At 44.2% G+C, this 14,957-nt stretch overlaps 1 protein-coding gene across 1 annotated transcript; it reads right to left on the reverse strand.

The window, feature by feature from the left end:
• Nucleotides 1-2: 2 nt before the first annotated feature.
• Nucleotides 3-14,791, reverse strand: EAF1 (ELL associated factor 1). Its single transcript, XM_047098935.1, has 6 exons — nt 14,410-14,791; nt 12,432-12,526; nt 10,438-10,574; nt 8,071-8,261; nt 6,177-6,410; nt 3-3,389 (listed from the first exon to the last, which is right to left on the reverse strand). Exons 1-6 carry the CDS (start codon nt 14,789-14,791, stop codon nt 3,343-3,345), a joined length of 1,086 nt encoding a protein of 361 aa, XP_046954891.1. The 3' UTR covers nt 3-3,342.
• Between the last annotated feature and the right edge of the window lie 166 nt (nt 14,792-14,957).

The raw sequence follows: 14,957 nt of genomic DNA on the forward strand, positions 1-14,957 counted from the left end.
TATACTGCTGACCTTCATTTTTTACTTAAATATAGTGATCTTTAAGAGAATAAACCAAAAAAAACTTTACACAGCAAGTATTTTACATAAATGCAAACATTTTACATAAATGTAAACATGCACATCTACTTCATAATTACGCAAAATAAACTTTTAGGCACAAGATTTCAAAAATCATTAAAGAATAAGACAACCCAAGACAGATACAACATAAGCAACAAAAACACACATTTCATAACGCTTCAATTGGTCTTGTCTTCCAACCTACTGGTTAAGGCCTGAGTTTCAGAAATCCTACCTTCCTTGCCAAATGGAAACATCCAATTTGGCTGTACCTAAGAGAACATACTATTATCTTTCAAAATAATGTTAATAAATACATCACTCACACTCTCTCTCTCTCTCACTCACACACATACACACACACACACCATACTTACACCTTACTTAACCAGCCTCTCAATTAGGATAGCAAGGATTTTGGAATTTTCAAGTTTTCCCACCACTGAAGCACATACATATTAATACCACACACAGAAAAAAAAATGATTCTGCTATAGAAATAAAATAATGAGTGGCATCATCACAGATCTCGTTTGTTTATATTGTTTCCCCAATTCACGTCTTTACTGCGGCTTGCCATGGCTCCCTGGGCACCCTGAATTTAAGTCTTTATATCTTGCCTAATGACTTACGATACGGCAGAAGTTGTATAGGACAGAGAAAAGGCAATTTTAACAATTCAGTTAGAGACTTCCAAAACCATGAAAATCACAAATAGTTTTCAGCTGTCTCCAAATGCTTGGAATGTTTGCTCCACGTCTGCCCTCTGTACTCCACTGGTTGGTTTTCTCTGCCTCCTCCCCACCAGGCTATAAGCATCTGAATGTCTATTCTTGTGGACACCCCAGGGAATAGAGATGAAAATGACGGTCCCTGCTTTTAAGGAGTTCACACCAACCAGAGCTCAAGCAAGAGGAAGGTCAGTACAGACAGCACTCCAGTGGGCAGAAAAGAACAGAGGGAGAGTCCGCGAAGATGGCACCTACACAGCGTCAGGACTGGGGCTTGGCGGGGGAGAGGGAGGGAGGGACTGAGAAGGCACAGAGGCACGAAGAGTAAGTCCAATGAGACTGGCACGAGGTAACTCAGAAGTAGTAGTCTGTGGGACCAGATTCTTGATTTCCAAAAAGACAAGATTCCTTATTCTGGTGGGTAAAGCTGGAGAGCAGGCGGTGGGGGTTGTGGGGAGGGGACCACCGAAGGCTTCGTGCAGAGAACAAACTGGAGCCAGCTGGAGGCTAACCATGCAGGGCCAGGTAGGACGGGTGACAGAGGAAACGAGCCCAGAGAGCTCGACTCACCAAACCCAGTGCCACATGCAAGCATTTCCTATAGAAACAAACATCTTGACCCGACATGTGAAAAACCACAGTTCTATCTGTATAAATCAAGACTTTAGGAGGAAAAAAAAGAGAGTGAGGCTTAAATAGATTATTTTTAGTTCAAGTTCCTGGAACCTGCCCCAGCTTGAGCAAGTTAAAAGCAGTGAAACAATTCCCACATCCAGTAACAATTCAAGTCTCCCAATCATGACCTTTACCTTCCCTGAGCTGTCATTAGCAAGGAATTATAAAGCAATTATCAATTCATTATGAAGAAGTTCCTACCTGCCATTAAATCCACCGAAACCTCACGATGGGCTGAGAACCCACCGCCGAGTACCAGTGTGTCCCCATTACCTACACGTGGGGGGGGTGGCGGTGCGAGTGTGCCACCGGATGATGGCTCCCGACCCACATCTCCAGCTCACTGGAGTCACTGCATATGAAACGGGGGACTCCATAAGGTGCAACTCTCACCAAGGCCCCCACCACGAATCATCTAATTCCTTTCCAGGTCCAGACTGCTTCCATCCACTAGCTGGGGAAGCAGAGGCCATCTCTGAGTGGAAGAACCCAAGGAAGGAAAATCATTTTCAATGTTCTTAACACCCATTGAACCAAAGCAAATGGAAATTTCTCAGGACATTCAAATTGTATCCATTCAAATTATAGAAACAGGCTACTCCATACCAATCACAGGATGATTTATCACACATTCACTCAATATGGAACATTTACTAGTGACCAGTTTCCTGTAACAACAGATTCATTTGGAAACTGCACACTGCAAAAGGCAATCTTGTGACTTTCTTCTAGTTTATCAAAAATACAAATCAGTCTGGGAGTCAGGCACAAACAGTGGTACAAAAGCATGAAGAGAAATACCTTATCTAAGAATGTGCTCGTTTCATATTGCAGAACCCCTATCTAGATTCTGGTTTTTGGAAGCCTGCTGCTGGTTCTTTTGCTCAGAAAGGTTCCTTCACTACACCTCTCTCCCACTCCTACCTCCCCTTACTAAAATTCACTGAACGGGAAACACTCAGTATGGACCTACGTGGAACTAAAAGCCCCAATTTAATTGAATCTCATGTGTCAGCACAGTGGCTGCTGGTTTAGTCTGCTCAGCCAGCCTCGTGTATCTAGGGACTTTTTGGATCAGAATTTGAGCCAGAAGCGCCCAACACTTCATCTTTGGGAATCCAATAAAATCTCTGATGTACAACTAGAAGTCCCATGAACAAGAATCTCCAGTTCCAGTTAATGAGATTCAAGGGCGGGAGCAGCAGGAAAAGCTGGGGCGGGGGCAGGAGACGGGCCACGAACCAGCTGTGTGCTTCTCTTTCCTCACTTGTAAGTGAGGGGGCTGAACTCGCGGAGCTCCGGGGTCCTGCCCAGCAGCCGCTCTAGGACTCCCTCCTCAAGTCCATCTCTACACAGGCTCGTCAAGCTGGGTCAGACAAAACTTCCTCACCACTTTGTCTCAACAGTTTAAAGTGGTTGTAAAATACTTCTATGCTGCAGTCTGAGGTCTCCCTCTCTCCCCTACCCCTCAAAGACCAGGTTTCATTTCACTGGTGCAGACCACCTGGCCAAACTGGTGGCTGCTGAGGTTTAAAAGTGAATCACTGGCCTGGTTAAGATGATGGCCTTTGAGTAACCTAGACCAGGGCACATTTGTCTGTTTTTCATGAACAGTGTTAACCAAATAGCAATAGAATTCTGTTAGTTCTTCTATAGATCTACTTTGCAACATGAGATTGTTCAAAAATTACATGAGAAAATCACCCATCACCACTAAGTTAAAGACTTGAGTATCTGAGACCTCCAGAGCCTCGAACTCCTGCTACAGTCACTGATCCACAGCACGTCCCTCTCGGCAACGGGCTCCATGCGAGCGCAGCCCGGTCCGGCAGCAGATCTGTGTACCGAGACGCTGATTTTGAAAGATCTGGCTCTAGTCATCACTGTCACTGCCAGACTCACTCAACTGCAAGTCATTTCCTACAAAACAAAAACCACAGAATCACACCAAAAGTGCGCAATTTAAAAATGACTTCCCCACAATTCTTTGTTTCACCGCCTTGGTTATCGCACTATAGTAAAACAAGCCAATTCAACTTAATTAGGGAGGAAAACCGATTTGGCTCAGTGACAAAACTGACGCAGTCACCGTTTTTAAAGAAATGCTATTCTTGATATCTGCAAAGCACAGCGATGCTACGTACTAGGACAGAACAGGGGGAAGCAGGCCAGACAGCTTTTAAATGTGTTAATAAATAGCAAAAAAGTATAAATAACCGATTCACCATCTAGAATCGTTCACATGAAGTTGCTAAAATAACACCGAGTTAGGCTTCCCGTCAAGGAAGCCGAATACTGTTTATACCAGTAACCTGCTAATCCAGCATCCCCTCCTGTTCAGTTACTTTAAACCTCAACTCTCAACTGAAGAGCTTCAATTACTTTAGCCTCAGATTTTTGTTTAGTGTGCAGAATTCAGGTGTTAGGAGTAAAGAATAGAAGTGCTCAGCGTTTTAATCCGATAGAGTAACAGGACCCAGTTGATAGCACTCAGATTATAGCAAAAGTGAACCGCTATACGACTGGATTGCTACTCCTAGACCAGCCCTTCTCAGTTTGTGTGGAGGACCCCGGGGTCCTTGAGACCCTTTCAGGAGGGTACTTCCTCTTCTAACTACACACCTGTGTGAGGCCAGATTTTCTTCATATACATCAACCTAGACAACTTATGGCAACAGACTGAACCCAGGTTTCCACTAAGCTAGATCGTAAAGAGATTTGCGAAATTTTAATTTTTTTTTTTTTCAACGTTTATTTATTTTTGGGACAGAGAGAGACAGAGCATGAACGTGGGAGGGGCAGAAAGAGAGGGAGACACAGAATCGGAAACAGGCTCCAGGCTCCGAGCCATCAGCCCAGAGCCCGACGCGGGGCTCGAACTCACGGACCGCGAGATCGTGACCTGGCTGAAGTCGGACGCTTTACCGACTACGCCACCCAGGCGCCCCATGAGATTTGCGAAATTTTAAAGCAATGTTCCTCTCTTACTAAGTATTTTTTGATTGGAAAAATTTGTTTTTCATAAAAATGATACTTTTGCTAACATGTGACAGTTTATTATGTTATTTTAAATGAATTACTGGATAATTTAAATATTTGTTTTAATTTCTAATGGTAATATTGAGTGGATATAAGCCACATACACAAAGCTCTTTGGGGTGCTCAATAATTGTTACAATTAAGAGGTCTGACACCCAAGAATGGAACAACTACCGTTCTAAACTTAAGGAAGGCAACAGGGGCCTGGCAAGAGCTGGTAACTCCCAATCAGCTAAGTTGAGCACGATCTCTTAAAAAGTAAGATGATGTGCTTTAACAGATCAGTGGAACTGGAGCTGGAAACCTAGTTTTGAAATTGCTTATATAAAGTTAAGGTCTTGCCACTTGAAGAGCTGCAGATCAGGATGACTTGGTGCGCAATAAAGAGCTAAAAGGATTTTAAGATACTGGTAAGCAGATAACACCCACTGTGCCTTTTTTTTTTTTTTTTTTTTTTTTTTTTTTTTTTTGCTCTTTCTTTCTAGGAGGAAAGAATAATTTGGCATTGACTGGGCAAACTCGAGAACTGAGTCAAAGCCACAGTAGCTATCTGGCACTATTCCACTAGGAATACCAAATTCCCAATATGAAATTTACTACTCCTGGCCAACTGAGAATAGCACCAAAGCATCCCCTGACATCCAGAATGTAGGCCCAGAAAATGGGATAGCAGACAATATCCTCGACTGATATCCTAACAGTGTTCAACTCACTCAAGTAACGTTTCTCCAGCAGGAGTGGTCTTGCCCCCCAGAGGATATCTGGCAATGTCTTGAGATATTTGGGGTTGACACAACTGGGGACAAGGGAGAGAGAAGGGCATCTACCGGGTAGAGGCCAGGAATGCTCTTAGTCATCCTGCAATGCACTGGACAGCCCCCATGACAAAGATTTATCTGCCCCACAATGTCTGTAGTGGTGAAGTTGAGAATTACCTTCGCCTGGTCCACTGTAGTAGGGTTAACTAGGTTAGCTTACCAACTATTGCCTCCAGACCTTCCAACCTCCTCAAAGGCAGTCATGCCAGATGAAAGCATTCATTAGGATACTGGAGAGAGAAGGGCATAGGGAGCAAGCACTCTCCCCATCTCCAATACGAAGAAATCTGTTTTTGTTCTTGTTTTTCTCTCCTTTACTTTAGTATCAACTGCACGGAGAGCCACCCAGATATAGCAATGTCCTTCCTCTTCCTCTTGCCAAAGGCTAGTTGGTTTCCAAATATACACTAATGGCTCAGGTTCCAAAGTCTATGGGCTGCAGGACACCAGTCTGGACAACTGTGTTCTTGGGAACTGTAAAAAGACCTAGAAGCAGGGGACACTATAGTGGAGGGCATCGCCCCTAAAGCCTGTAAAGCCTGGTAAATGCAAAAACAAAGAGCCGAGCTGTTCATGTTTCAGCATTTTCGAGAATTCACAAAAACTAATTTGTGCCAGTGGGTGAAAAAAAAAGAACAGATTTTCTAGTTTTGTGCTTCCCCAACACCCCCACCCCTTTTATTTTTTTTAACTGTTTGGTAACTTCTTCCTGCTCCAAATTTTGTCAGGATGCTTTCTTATGCCTTAAATATCTTCTGGTTTACAGACTCGGGTGTAAGATATATAGAAGCTGCATCTCTAGTCTGACATGCCACCCCTCTCTGAGCCAGAAAAGGGAGAGCACACTTACTGAGGGTGTTCATGAGCTGGTTGCTTCCTTGTGGCCGGCTGGTTCCATTGGCAACGGCCGGCCTGCTGTTGTAGGGCTGCTGGTGTGCAGGCTGTGGAGGAGACGCCGGACCGTTGTCCTCACCCTCGCTGCTGGAGCTGTCATCATCGCTTCCCGACGAGCTCTCAGAGTCTGAGGAACTGCTCCCACTGCTGCTGCTCATCTGCTCAATAATGTCAACTTCAGCCCTCAGCTCTGGAATAAAATGACACGACAGGGGTTAGCCAGCAACCACTCTCAAGGCCGCAAGCTGCCTTCTGTAAATAGTGAATTGGCAAAACCAACAGCAATGAGGAATGACTAAAATTCCTGCTTCTTATTCCTTAAAAACGTATAAACAAAACGACTAAGACCAAAATGAACAAAATAAAACTGTCTTCAGAGAGACAGCGGAAACATTAACTTCACCCCAAATAACAAAAAAGAAAACTGTTTCAGATAATGATGGTTCTGTGTAAATTAAGCCTATTTGCCTTATCTACTTAAAAAAACAAATACTGTGAATTATGGGATTAAACACCAAATAAGAGAGATATTATGCTAAAGGGTTGAAAAATATTTGACTAGGAATTGGAAGATCTGGGTGCTTGTTTTGGATCTGCCTCTAACCAGCAGTGAGACCGAGGTGGGAGTCAATTATTTTTTCCAAGACACTTTGAAAAAATAAAAGGCCACAGCAGACAGCCTCTGAGGTCCTTTTCAGCTTTCCTGTCCCACAAAGGAACTGAGGCATGTAGGAGGAACCATGGTAACGGAAGGAAAATGGGGAAACAACATGCCTCCTCTGCCCTCTGTATATATTTCACTGACAGCCATGCCTGCCAGGTATTACATTTTTTTTTATAGAAGTACAGCAGCGAACGAAAAACATGTTTACCTAACCCTTTCAATGTCGGTGAATACATTAAGGATACCTCATAGGATACATCAAGAAAGATGCCAGATTTTCCTGTCCAAACATACCATGTGATTTTAAACACGCATGGTTCCTTTAGGCGTAACTGTCAATCACTAACCACTCATAGTCCAATTCTTGTTCAACTAAAGTGAAAACTTTAACAAATAGCATTCCAATATCCCTGAGGAAAATCAAAATCAAGAACAAAAACAAAACAGGAGGCTTAATAAGCGTGCACCACGCAGAGAATGATTGTTTACTGAAAGCACTTCTATGAGGCAGAAGAGGCAAACTTCTCAAGTACAACTCTATCTTTCCCTGTTTACTACTGCTACAGATTTCATTGTGTTTCATAAAACTTTATAAATCTGAAATACGACAGCCTCATAACTTCCTGAGAGTCTGGACAACGAAAACCACCCCCTCCCTGTATGAGGAGAAAGCCAAAGTGAGAACCCGACCAGACCTCTAGGTCTTTCTAGGCCATGTCCATTTCCAGGTCCCATGGCACTCTCATGTTTACACACTTTGTTAGTACAAAGCAATGGTCCTGGTATTTTAAATATCCCTCTGACCTAGATACTATACTAACACTGACACACCTGGTTTTTACCCCAACACCTTGGAATTCTCTTCTCCCAAAACCTTAAAGGCACAGCATATAGACTTTTGGATGACAGTCATGCTTGTTTAAATCCTGGGCCTCTGAACAGAAAGCTGCAAAGACAGCCACAACTCAAGTCACTTGCCTGGACCTCCCTTGTCAAACGAGAGAAGTGGTAACAGTCCCACCTCCGTCACCTCTGGAATGGTGAACTCTGCAGATTATTTTTTCAATGGCAGAGAATGCCCATGCCACCAGTGCCCATGTGATGTCAACATGATAGCCTTGTGATCGCCACAAAAGCCTCAACACCCAACTCCCAGTGGCTATCAGTTCCAGAAAATGCTCCCTACCTCTTTTGATGTCATCCAGCTGAGGTTCAGGTGAAGGGTTATCTTTCAAAGGAGAAGTTTTGGGTCCAACTGGAGGCTTTGTCGGAGCTCTGAATGGCAGAGGTGGTGGAGGTGGTGGCGGCTGAGATGGCTGTGGGGGACGAGTGGGCTGCTGTTCCATTCGGGCTTGGATTTTACTGCTCCCCTCAGCTCTAAAATGAAAAACCGACATTAAATTGCAGGGCCAAAAACAGTGCTCCTCAAATCTGTTCAGGTAACCAAGTACCTAGAGGTCTCTGCACAATCGTGCTTCTCTACACACTACTTCAAAATACTGATGTTTGTCACTTTATCCCATGAACTACTCACTCAACAACTGCCTACTGCATTCCGGTACTGCACTACGCACCAGAGATACAAAGATGAATAAAACAGCCCTCAAGAAGCTCACATTTTATAACAAGCAAATAAAACCGATATGCAGGACACAACGTGATCGTGAGAACTCATTTTACCAGCAGACAATAGGACTACTTGACTTGTATACGGTATAAAGTTATAGTCACAAGTATATGAGTTACTACAAAAAACCAGCTCTTGAAATGCTGGTAGTTTGCAAGTTTTCCCACGATCTGTTTACTGCCTGTTCATCTTGTCATGCGCCAGCTCTTGCAGGCGGACAAGCAAAGCATCCCACCCCAACGGGAGAAAATTCTATTCACTAACAATTTCTTTTGTAAACGGATGAGCCCACTTTCGGCTTCTGAACTTTGGTGGGCACACAAATCGCCTGAGGATCTCATTAAAATGCAGATTCCAACTTAGCAGGTCCTGAAATTCTGCACTTTAAAAAGCATCCAAGTGATCAAATGCTGCTAGTCCATAGATGACAGCGAGTAGTGAGAGAAATGCCCACAAACATCATCTGTTGGGGAATTAACAGTGGCACCTGGTTCGGGGAGGTAATTAATACAAATCTATCCCAGGCAGGAGAGGAGCAGGGGGCTTGGACGTGCATGCCCAGGCTAAGGGCTCTGTTCTGATGCTGGACTCCGGTTCACAGGCTCATGAATCCGCAGTCTCTTCGTGTGTGTGTGTGTGTGTGTGTGTGTGTGTGTGTGTGTGTGTGTGTGGTTTTTTTGTTTGTTTGTTTTTACAGATAACGATAGTACCTTTCTAAATGTTATTTGTAAAGTTAGGTAGAATAATGCATGAAAGCATTTAGCATAGTATTCAGTGACCCCTCGATAAATGGTAGCTACTTTTTTTCTGGAATGAGTAAATGAAGAAGCATAAACAGAAAAATATCAGGCTGTAACACTCTCTTTAAGAATTTAGGGCTGTATTGGGGCGCCTGGGTGGCTCAGTTGGTTGAGCGGCCGACTTCGGCTCAGGTCATGATCTCGCAGTCCGTGAGTTCGAGCCCCGCATCAGGCTCTGTGCTGACAGCTCGGAGCCTGGAGCCTGTTTCGGATTCTGTGTCTCCCTCTCTCTGACCCTCCCCCGTTCATGCTCTGTCTCAAAAATAAATAAACGTTAAAAAAAAAAAATTAAAAAAAAAAAAGAATTTAGGACTGTATCACAATAATTGCTGTATCACAATGTAAAAAACAGAACCAGTGGGTTGCTTCTATTCATAGAATGAATTGTGACTTTAAAATTTAATTGGCTTTGTATTACAAATGTAAAGCCTGTTGAATTAAAGATTAAAGAGAACTCACTATTTACAAAAACAGGCAGAACTTGGGGCGCCTGGGTGGCTCAGTCGGTTAGGCGTCCGACTTTGGCTCAGATCATGATCTCAGTTTGTGGGCTCAAGCCCCGCATCGGGCTCTGTGCTAACAGCTCAGAGCCTGGAGCCTGCTTGGGATTCTGTGTCTCCCTCTCTCTCTCTGCCCCTTCCCTGCTCGTGCTCTGTCTTTCTCTGTCTCTCTCTCTCTCTCACAAAAATAAACATTCAAAAAAAATTTTTTTTAATTAAAAAAAATTTAAAAAATAGGCAAAACTTTATTTTAGTGTTATAAATACCTCAAATGCATCTTGCGAAAAATTAATGTTTTTAATCTAATTACAAGTCTACAAGTTTAAATCTTATCCCCTTAGGTGGTACTATTTGAACAATCATGAAATTAATAAAATAGATTTAATTATAAAATACATCCCTTTCCCCTGTGGCTTCCACGTTTCAGGTCTTAAAAGCTTTTATTTCTTTTTATTGCATTTGAGGAAGTGGTATTTTACTGACTTATTGAGAAGACACAGGTAGAGTTGTTGATATTATCGACAGGACACTGAATACTCAGATGCTCATATCCTTCTAAAATAACTGAAGAGATAATGCAAAGATCTAGAAACCCTGTATCAATCTGTATCTGGTCATTCACGTACCTTGTTTTCTTGACCTGAATGCTGCTACTGAGTTTTTCCAGCACATATTCACCAGTGTCATGATTAATAATAAGCACACAGTCTTTCTGATAAGGCCGTTTGTTCCCCTTGAACACAGTCATTGGTGGTGTGGATCCCTGTATGCCACAAAAGTAGATCAGACCAGACACACCAGTTATGAACATTAAAAACGAATTTACAAGTGGCTTCATGAGTATCAGAGCTACTCAAACAGAATAGAATGAACTGATTTCTATTTTAACTCCTCTGGCTTCCTAGGCAAAAAGAAAAGGGTTATAATATACAGCAAGAATCTATAACTGTGCAACTACTTCTCAGTAATCAAGAAAGGTAATATAAATTTTCAAAATTACCGTACATTTTTTCTAAAGACTCAAAACATGTTACAAATAATGGTGAGGTATGAACTAGTAAAAACAGATTAACCATTACTTGGTATTATACTGAGTAGAACTTTTCATTGCAAGAAGTAAAACTAATACGTGATTTCTGTATTTCCTTGTAATTTCAGAGTCCAGGGCTTCCCCTCATGCCAAGTAACCAACAGAGTATTCTCTAAGGGCAGCTCATTATTCTGCTTGGCTCAGAGTAAGTACATCATGCCACTCACCTGCCTAAGCCCTTTAACTGCTAACCTGTTGCTCTGAGACCCAAGAATAAAATCTCTAAACCAGATACCTGGCCCTTCTGCCTCACCCTGTACCCCTAGCCCTAGGCTCTGCAGGATCCAGAGTAGAAGGTGGCTGGCCTCTCCCAGATCCTCATGCTCTTTCTTGCGGGGCTTTAACAAGGCTTCTGCCTGCAACATCCCGCCTCTTCCTCTCTTTCAATTACTCAACCTTCAAATCTGCTCAAAGGTCACTTCCTTAGAGAAACCTTCCTGATTTTCTAAAATAAATGGCTGTGCTTTTTATATTTATTTAATTCCAGATCATAAGCTCCCCAAGGGCAAGAAAAGTGCTTGTTTTGTTCGAGATTGTATTCTCAGTGCTTAGTAACGGGCCAACACATAGTAGGCGCTCAATTAATATTTGACATATATAGGATTTGATGGTATGGAATAAAAAAAAATTGGTTGGCTCCTTGACTCCTTATTCATAGGGTAAAAACTTAGAGTTGGAAGGGACCCTAGAGACCATTTATCTAACCCCTTCATCTTACATTTGGCAAATGAAGATCCAAAGGGAGATGATGTAATCTGCTAAAGGCAACATGCAATGAAATAGCAGTTGGAACTGGCAGACAAGTAATTTCTACTCAGCCTGAAGCTTCTTGTCCAGAGCCTTTTCATCCTATTACTGGTTACCAAGACCTTATTATGTTCCAGGACAGGGCTGTGACATCCAATGACACCTGTTCATTATGAGCATTTTGTCTGATCCTTCAGGCTGTGTGATTATAGTGCTACTTTGGACAAAGCTTCAAAAAAAAAAAGTCTCTCTCCGCAGGGTTTCTCAATTTAGCTTTTAATTGGGTTCCTCATCCCTAAATTAGCTGAATGCTCTGATCCTCTGGTGCTTGGTTGCAACTTTCAGTCTGCAGTCCGCCCTTTGCCTGATGTATGAAAGGTGTCAATTCTGCTCCTGCCTGTCTTAACTCCTGGTTTGGCTGTGCCACACGCCTAAACTGTTGTTGCTATAAGCCAACATGGCGTCGAGGGCTTTGCTCTTTGGAGCTGTGTGGGGGAAAAGCTAGGCCAATCTGAAAGAGCGGCTAGAGGGGCTAAGTATCCAGACAGGAACCTTGTCTACTTGGTAGCAGATGGGGGAAAAGGGAGCTTGGGATAAATGGCAAAGAATCATTTTTACTCAAGCACTTGGGAAACATGAATTCCACCCTACCCCATCCCCCCAATTCCCTTTTTCCTTATGTTGGAATTTTAGAAATCTAAAAATTTTTAAATAGTAGGAAAATTCAAATTGCAATAAATAGAATATGAGGATTCACTGTGATTCCACGGTGCATAAACTTACAGGGATATGTGGCAGGGTAATTGTGACTTCATCTCCTTTGCCAACCTGAAGCTCTCCTTCACAGGAAGTGTCTATGGATGCTGGCTTAAAGTCGTCTAAAGGGAAAAGCAAAAGAATATTTATCCAGCCGGTTACTTATACTAAGCCTCCTGGTCATTCTTGTTTAAGAATTAAAATTTTTTTGTGAGTCAGATAAATGGAAAAATACAATGTAGAATTTAAAAAACCTATTTCATTGTGGAAAAAAAGCAGAGAATAGTACAATGAGCCCCTGTGTACTGTCACCCAGGTTCAAGAAGAATTACGAACTCAGGGACAATCTTGTTTTCTCTGTACCTCCTACATACTTTGCCTCCCATCCCTGCTGGATTACTTTGAGGGGAAAAAAAAAAAAAAAGCTAGAATTCATATACCATTCTATTAAGCAAAGATATTCCCTTCTCCCAAGTGACACATGAAAATTAATGCCTTCTTAGCCAGAGGGGTTTTGTTAGGATTGTTGTGTACAAGATCAAAAGCAACAGAGCATATTAAAAAGATTCTGTGACTGTAACACCCTATATGAAACAGGAAAGCCCCAGTATCATATAAGCTGATTTCACTTTGCATAGAAACTGTCAACATTAGGATTTCCCACACTCAAGTTCTTATAAAAGTACAGAACAGATGGTTGAACTCTATCTCCAAAGGTTAATCCTGCCCATCTCTCTCAACTGCTGCTAACGTGCACCACGAACAGCCATCTTACTCCATTCTGACATAAACTGGCCTCACACTGCAGGCCACGTGCATATATGAAGTGTCTCACTTAAATTCCACATTGCTCTTCCCTCTACCAAAACATCAATTTAGTAAACTGCTCCGCAAACGATGCTCTTATCACATTCCCAATATCCTCCCTCTGAAAGAGCTGATCTGCTGTCAGTAGGAGACACAATAATGGTCTGGCAAGTGACCGCAGAAATATGGAACTTCATTATCTAACACGCCCTCTTCCAATGTGTTGAGTCACATTTATTAGCTCCTTAGACAAAAACAAGTCTTAACCAGCATTAGGGCTGACGGATACGAGAAGCTTGTGAATCACACAGAAGGATTCTCAGCCAGCCCATCCCTAAGAGCCAAAACTTTACCCAGGACATAGAGTGGACGTGCCTTCCCTCCACAGAGTCTATAATCATGCAGAAAAGGAAGGTCCAGCATAACGACTATTTGGACATTCTTGATGCCTCCTCTCCCCCGCTTCCAAGCATACATCAAACTTTATCAAGGCTCACGCGTTCCAATTTTATTCTTCACTCACATGGGACTTGGTACTGAGTTAAAGTCGGGGTAGTATAGGTCACCTCAAAAGACAGCAGAGTCAAACGAGGTACAGAAAGCTGGAGGAGGAAGACGGATGGAGCGCACAGAGGATGCGGATTCTTTGGCTGCCAAGGGGATGAAGCGCAGGCTCAGGGTAACCAGAACAAAGACGAACGAGGAACGAAGGCTAAGGAACACAGGGAAGAGGAGACTGTAATAGGAGGGAGTCGATAAGGCCCATCGGCAAACGGGAAGAGTCCTTTAAACGTGGAGGACCCCGCTGGGGTCATCAGAAAGTGGGACGGATTACAGGGAGAAGTGGAGTCTGATGTGGGGTCACAGTCTTTTGGTAATAAAGAGGGGTAAGTTTCGAATAAAGCAGGGCTGGGTGGGCGGATGAAAAACAAAGGAGCCAATAACCTTCGGAAGAAGTAGTTGGGACCACAAGGCAGATGGGTAGTTGGGAGTGGCGAAGCGTTTGGTTTGGGGAGTGAGCTGGAAAAGGGGGGAGGGGAGGAGGGGGTGGAATCGAGGTCCAGGAGGATCTGGGCGAAGAGAGAAGGGAGCTGACGTAGGCAGGAGGTTCCCTGGGCTTTGGAGGGACGAGGGAAGAGAAGAAGGAGTCGGGTTGGCAAGAGGCGGCGGAAGGGAACAGAGGGGAGGGCTGGCTTACAGCGAATGGTGTGGAAAGAGGCCCGCGGTCGCTTCTCGAAGCTCTCCCCGAGCCGCAGGCAGTGTTCCTCGCGGTCCAGCAACGGGTTCGCGGTTCCGTTCATGGCCCCCCACGAGCCTAGCGCCCGGACCGGCGCTCTCCTGGCGCGGCCGCGGTCCGAGCTTCCGGCGCCGGCATCCGGGGAAACGAAGCTCCCGGGACAGCACTCGGGGGCGCACGGCGAGCCGAGCCGGCGCCCACCCGGGGCCGGAAGCAGGTCCTCGCCTCTGCGGCGGGGTGGAGGAGGACTGCGCGGAAGCAGGGCCGCGGAGCTTCCGGCGTCGGGGAGGGACTTCTGCGTTCGTGACGGAAGTGGCGGGGGCAGTGGCGGCGGCAGTGCCATGGCCAAAGGATTCCGCCGGGAGAGGTCCTCGAGGGGGGTTTGTTCCCGGACCGAAGCTCCCTGATCCGGCTTCCGAGGCCGGGTCCGGGCTGAGGGCTGAGTGCGTCCGTCCCTACCCGTCCAGGTGAATGTAAGAAGTGATGACGGTGAGCCCAAGCGCGGCGAA

Source organism: Lynx rufus, unplaced genomic scaffold (genome assembly GCF_022079265.1).
Source record: "Lynx rufus isolate CCGP_SWC_20201006 ecotype Redwood Valley unplaced genomic scaffold, mLynRuf1.p SCAF_5, whole genome shotgun sequence".
Lineage (NCBI taxonomy): Eukaryota > Metazoa > Chordata > Mammalia > Carnivora > Felidae > Lynx > Lynx rufus.

Coding starts and splice junctions, on each gene's coding strand:
- EAF1 (XM_047098935.1), bottom strand. CDS start 14,791: ATGGCACTGCCGCCGCCACTGCCCCCGCCACTTCCGTCACGAACGCAG. Junction 10,575..12,431: donor TTACCCTGCCACATATCCCT/GTAAGTTTATGC, acceptor TGTGGCATACAG/GGATCCACACCACCAATGAC. Junction 6,411..8,070: donor GCTGGATGACATCAAAAGAG/GTAGGGAGCATT, acceptor ATTTTATTCCAG/AGCTGAGGGCTGAAGTTGAC.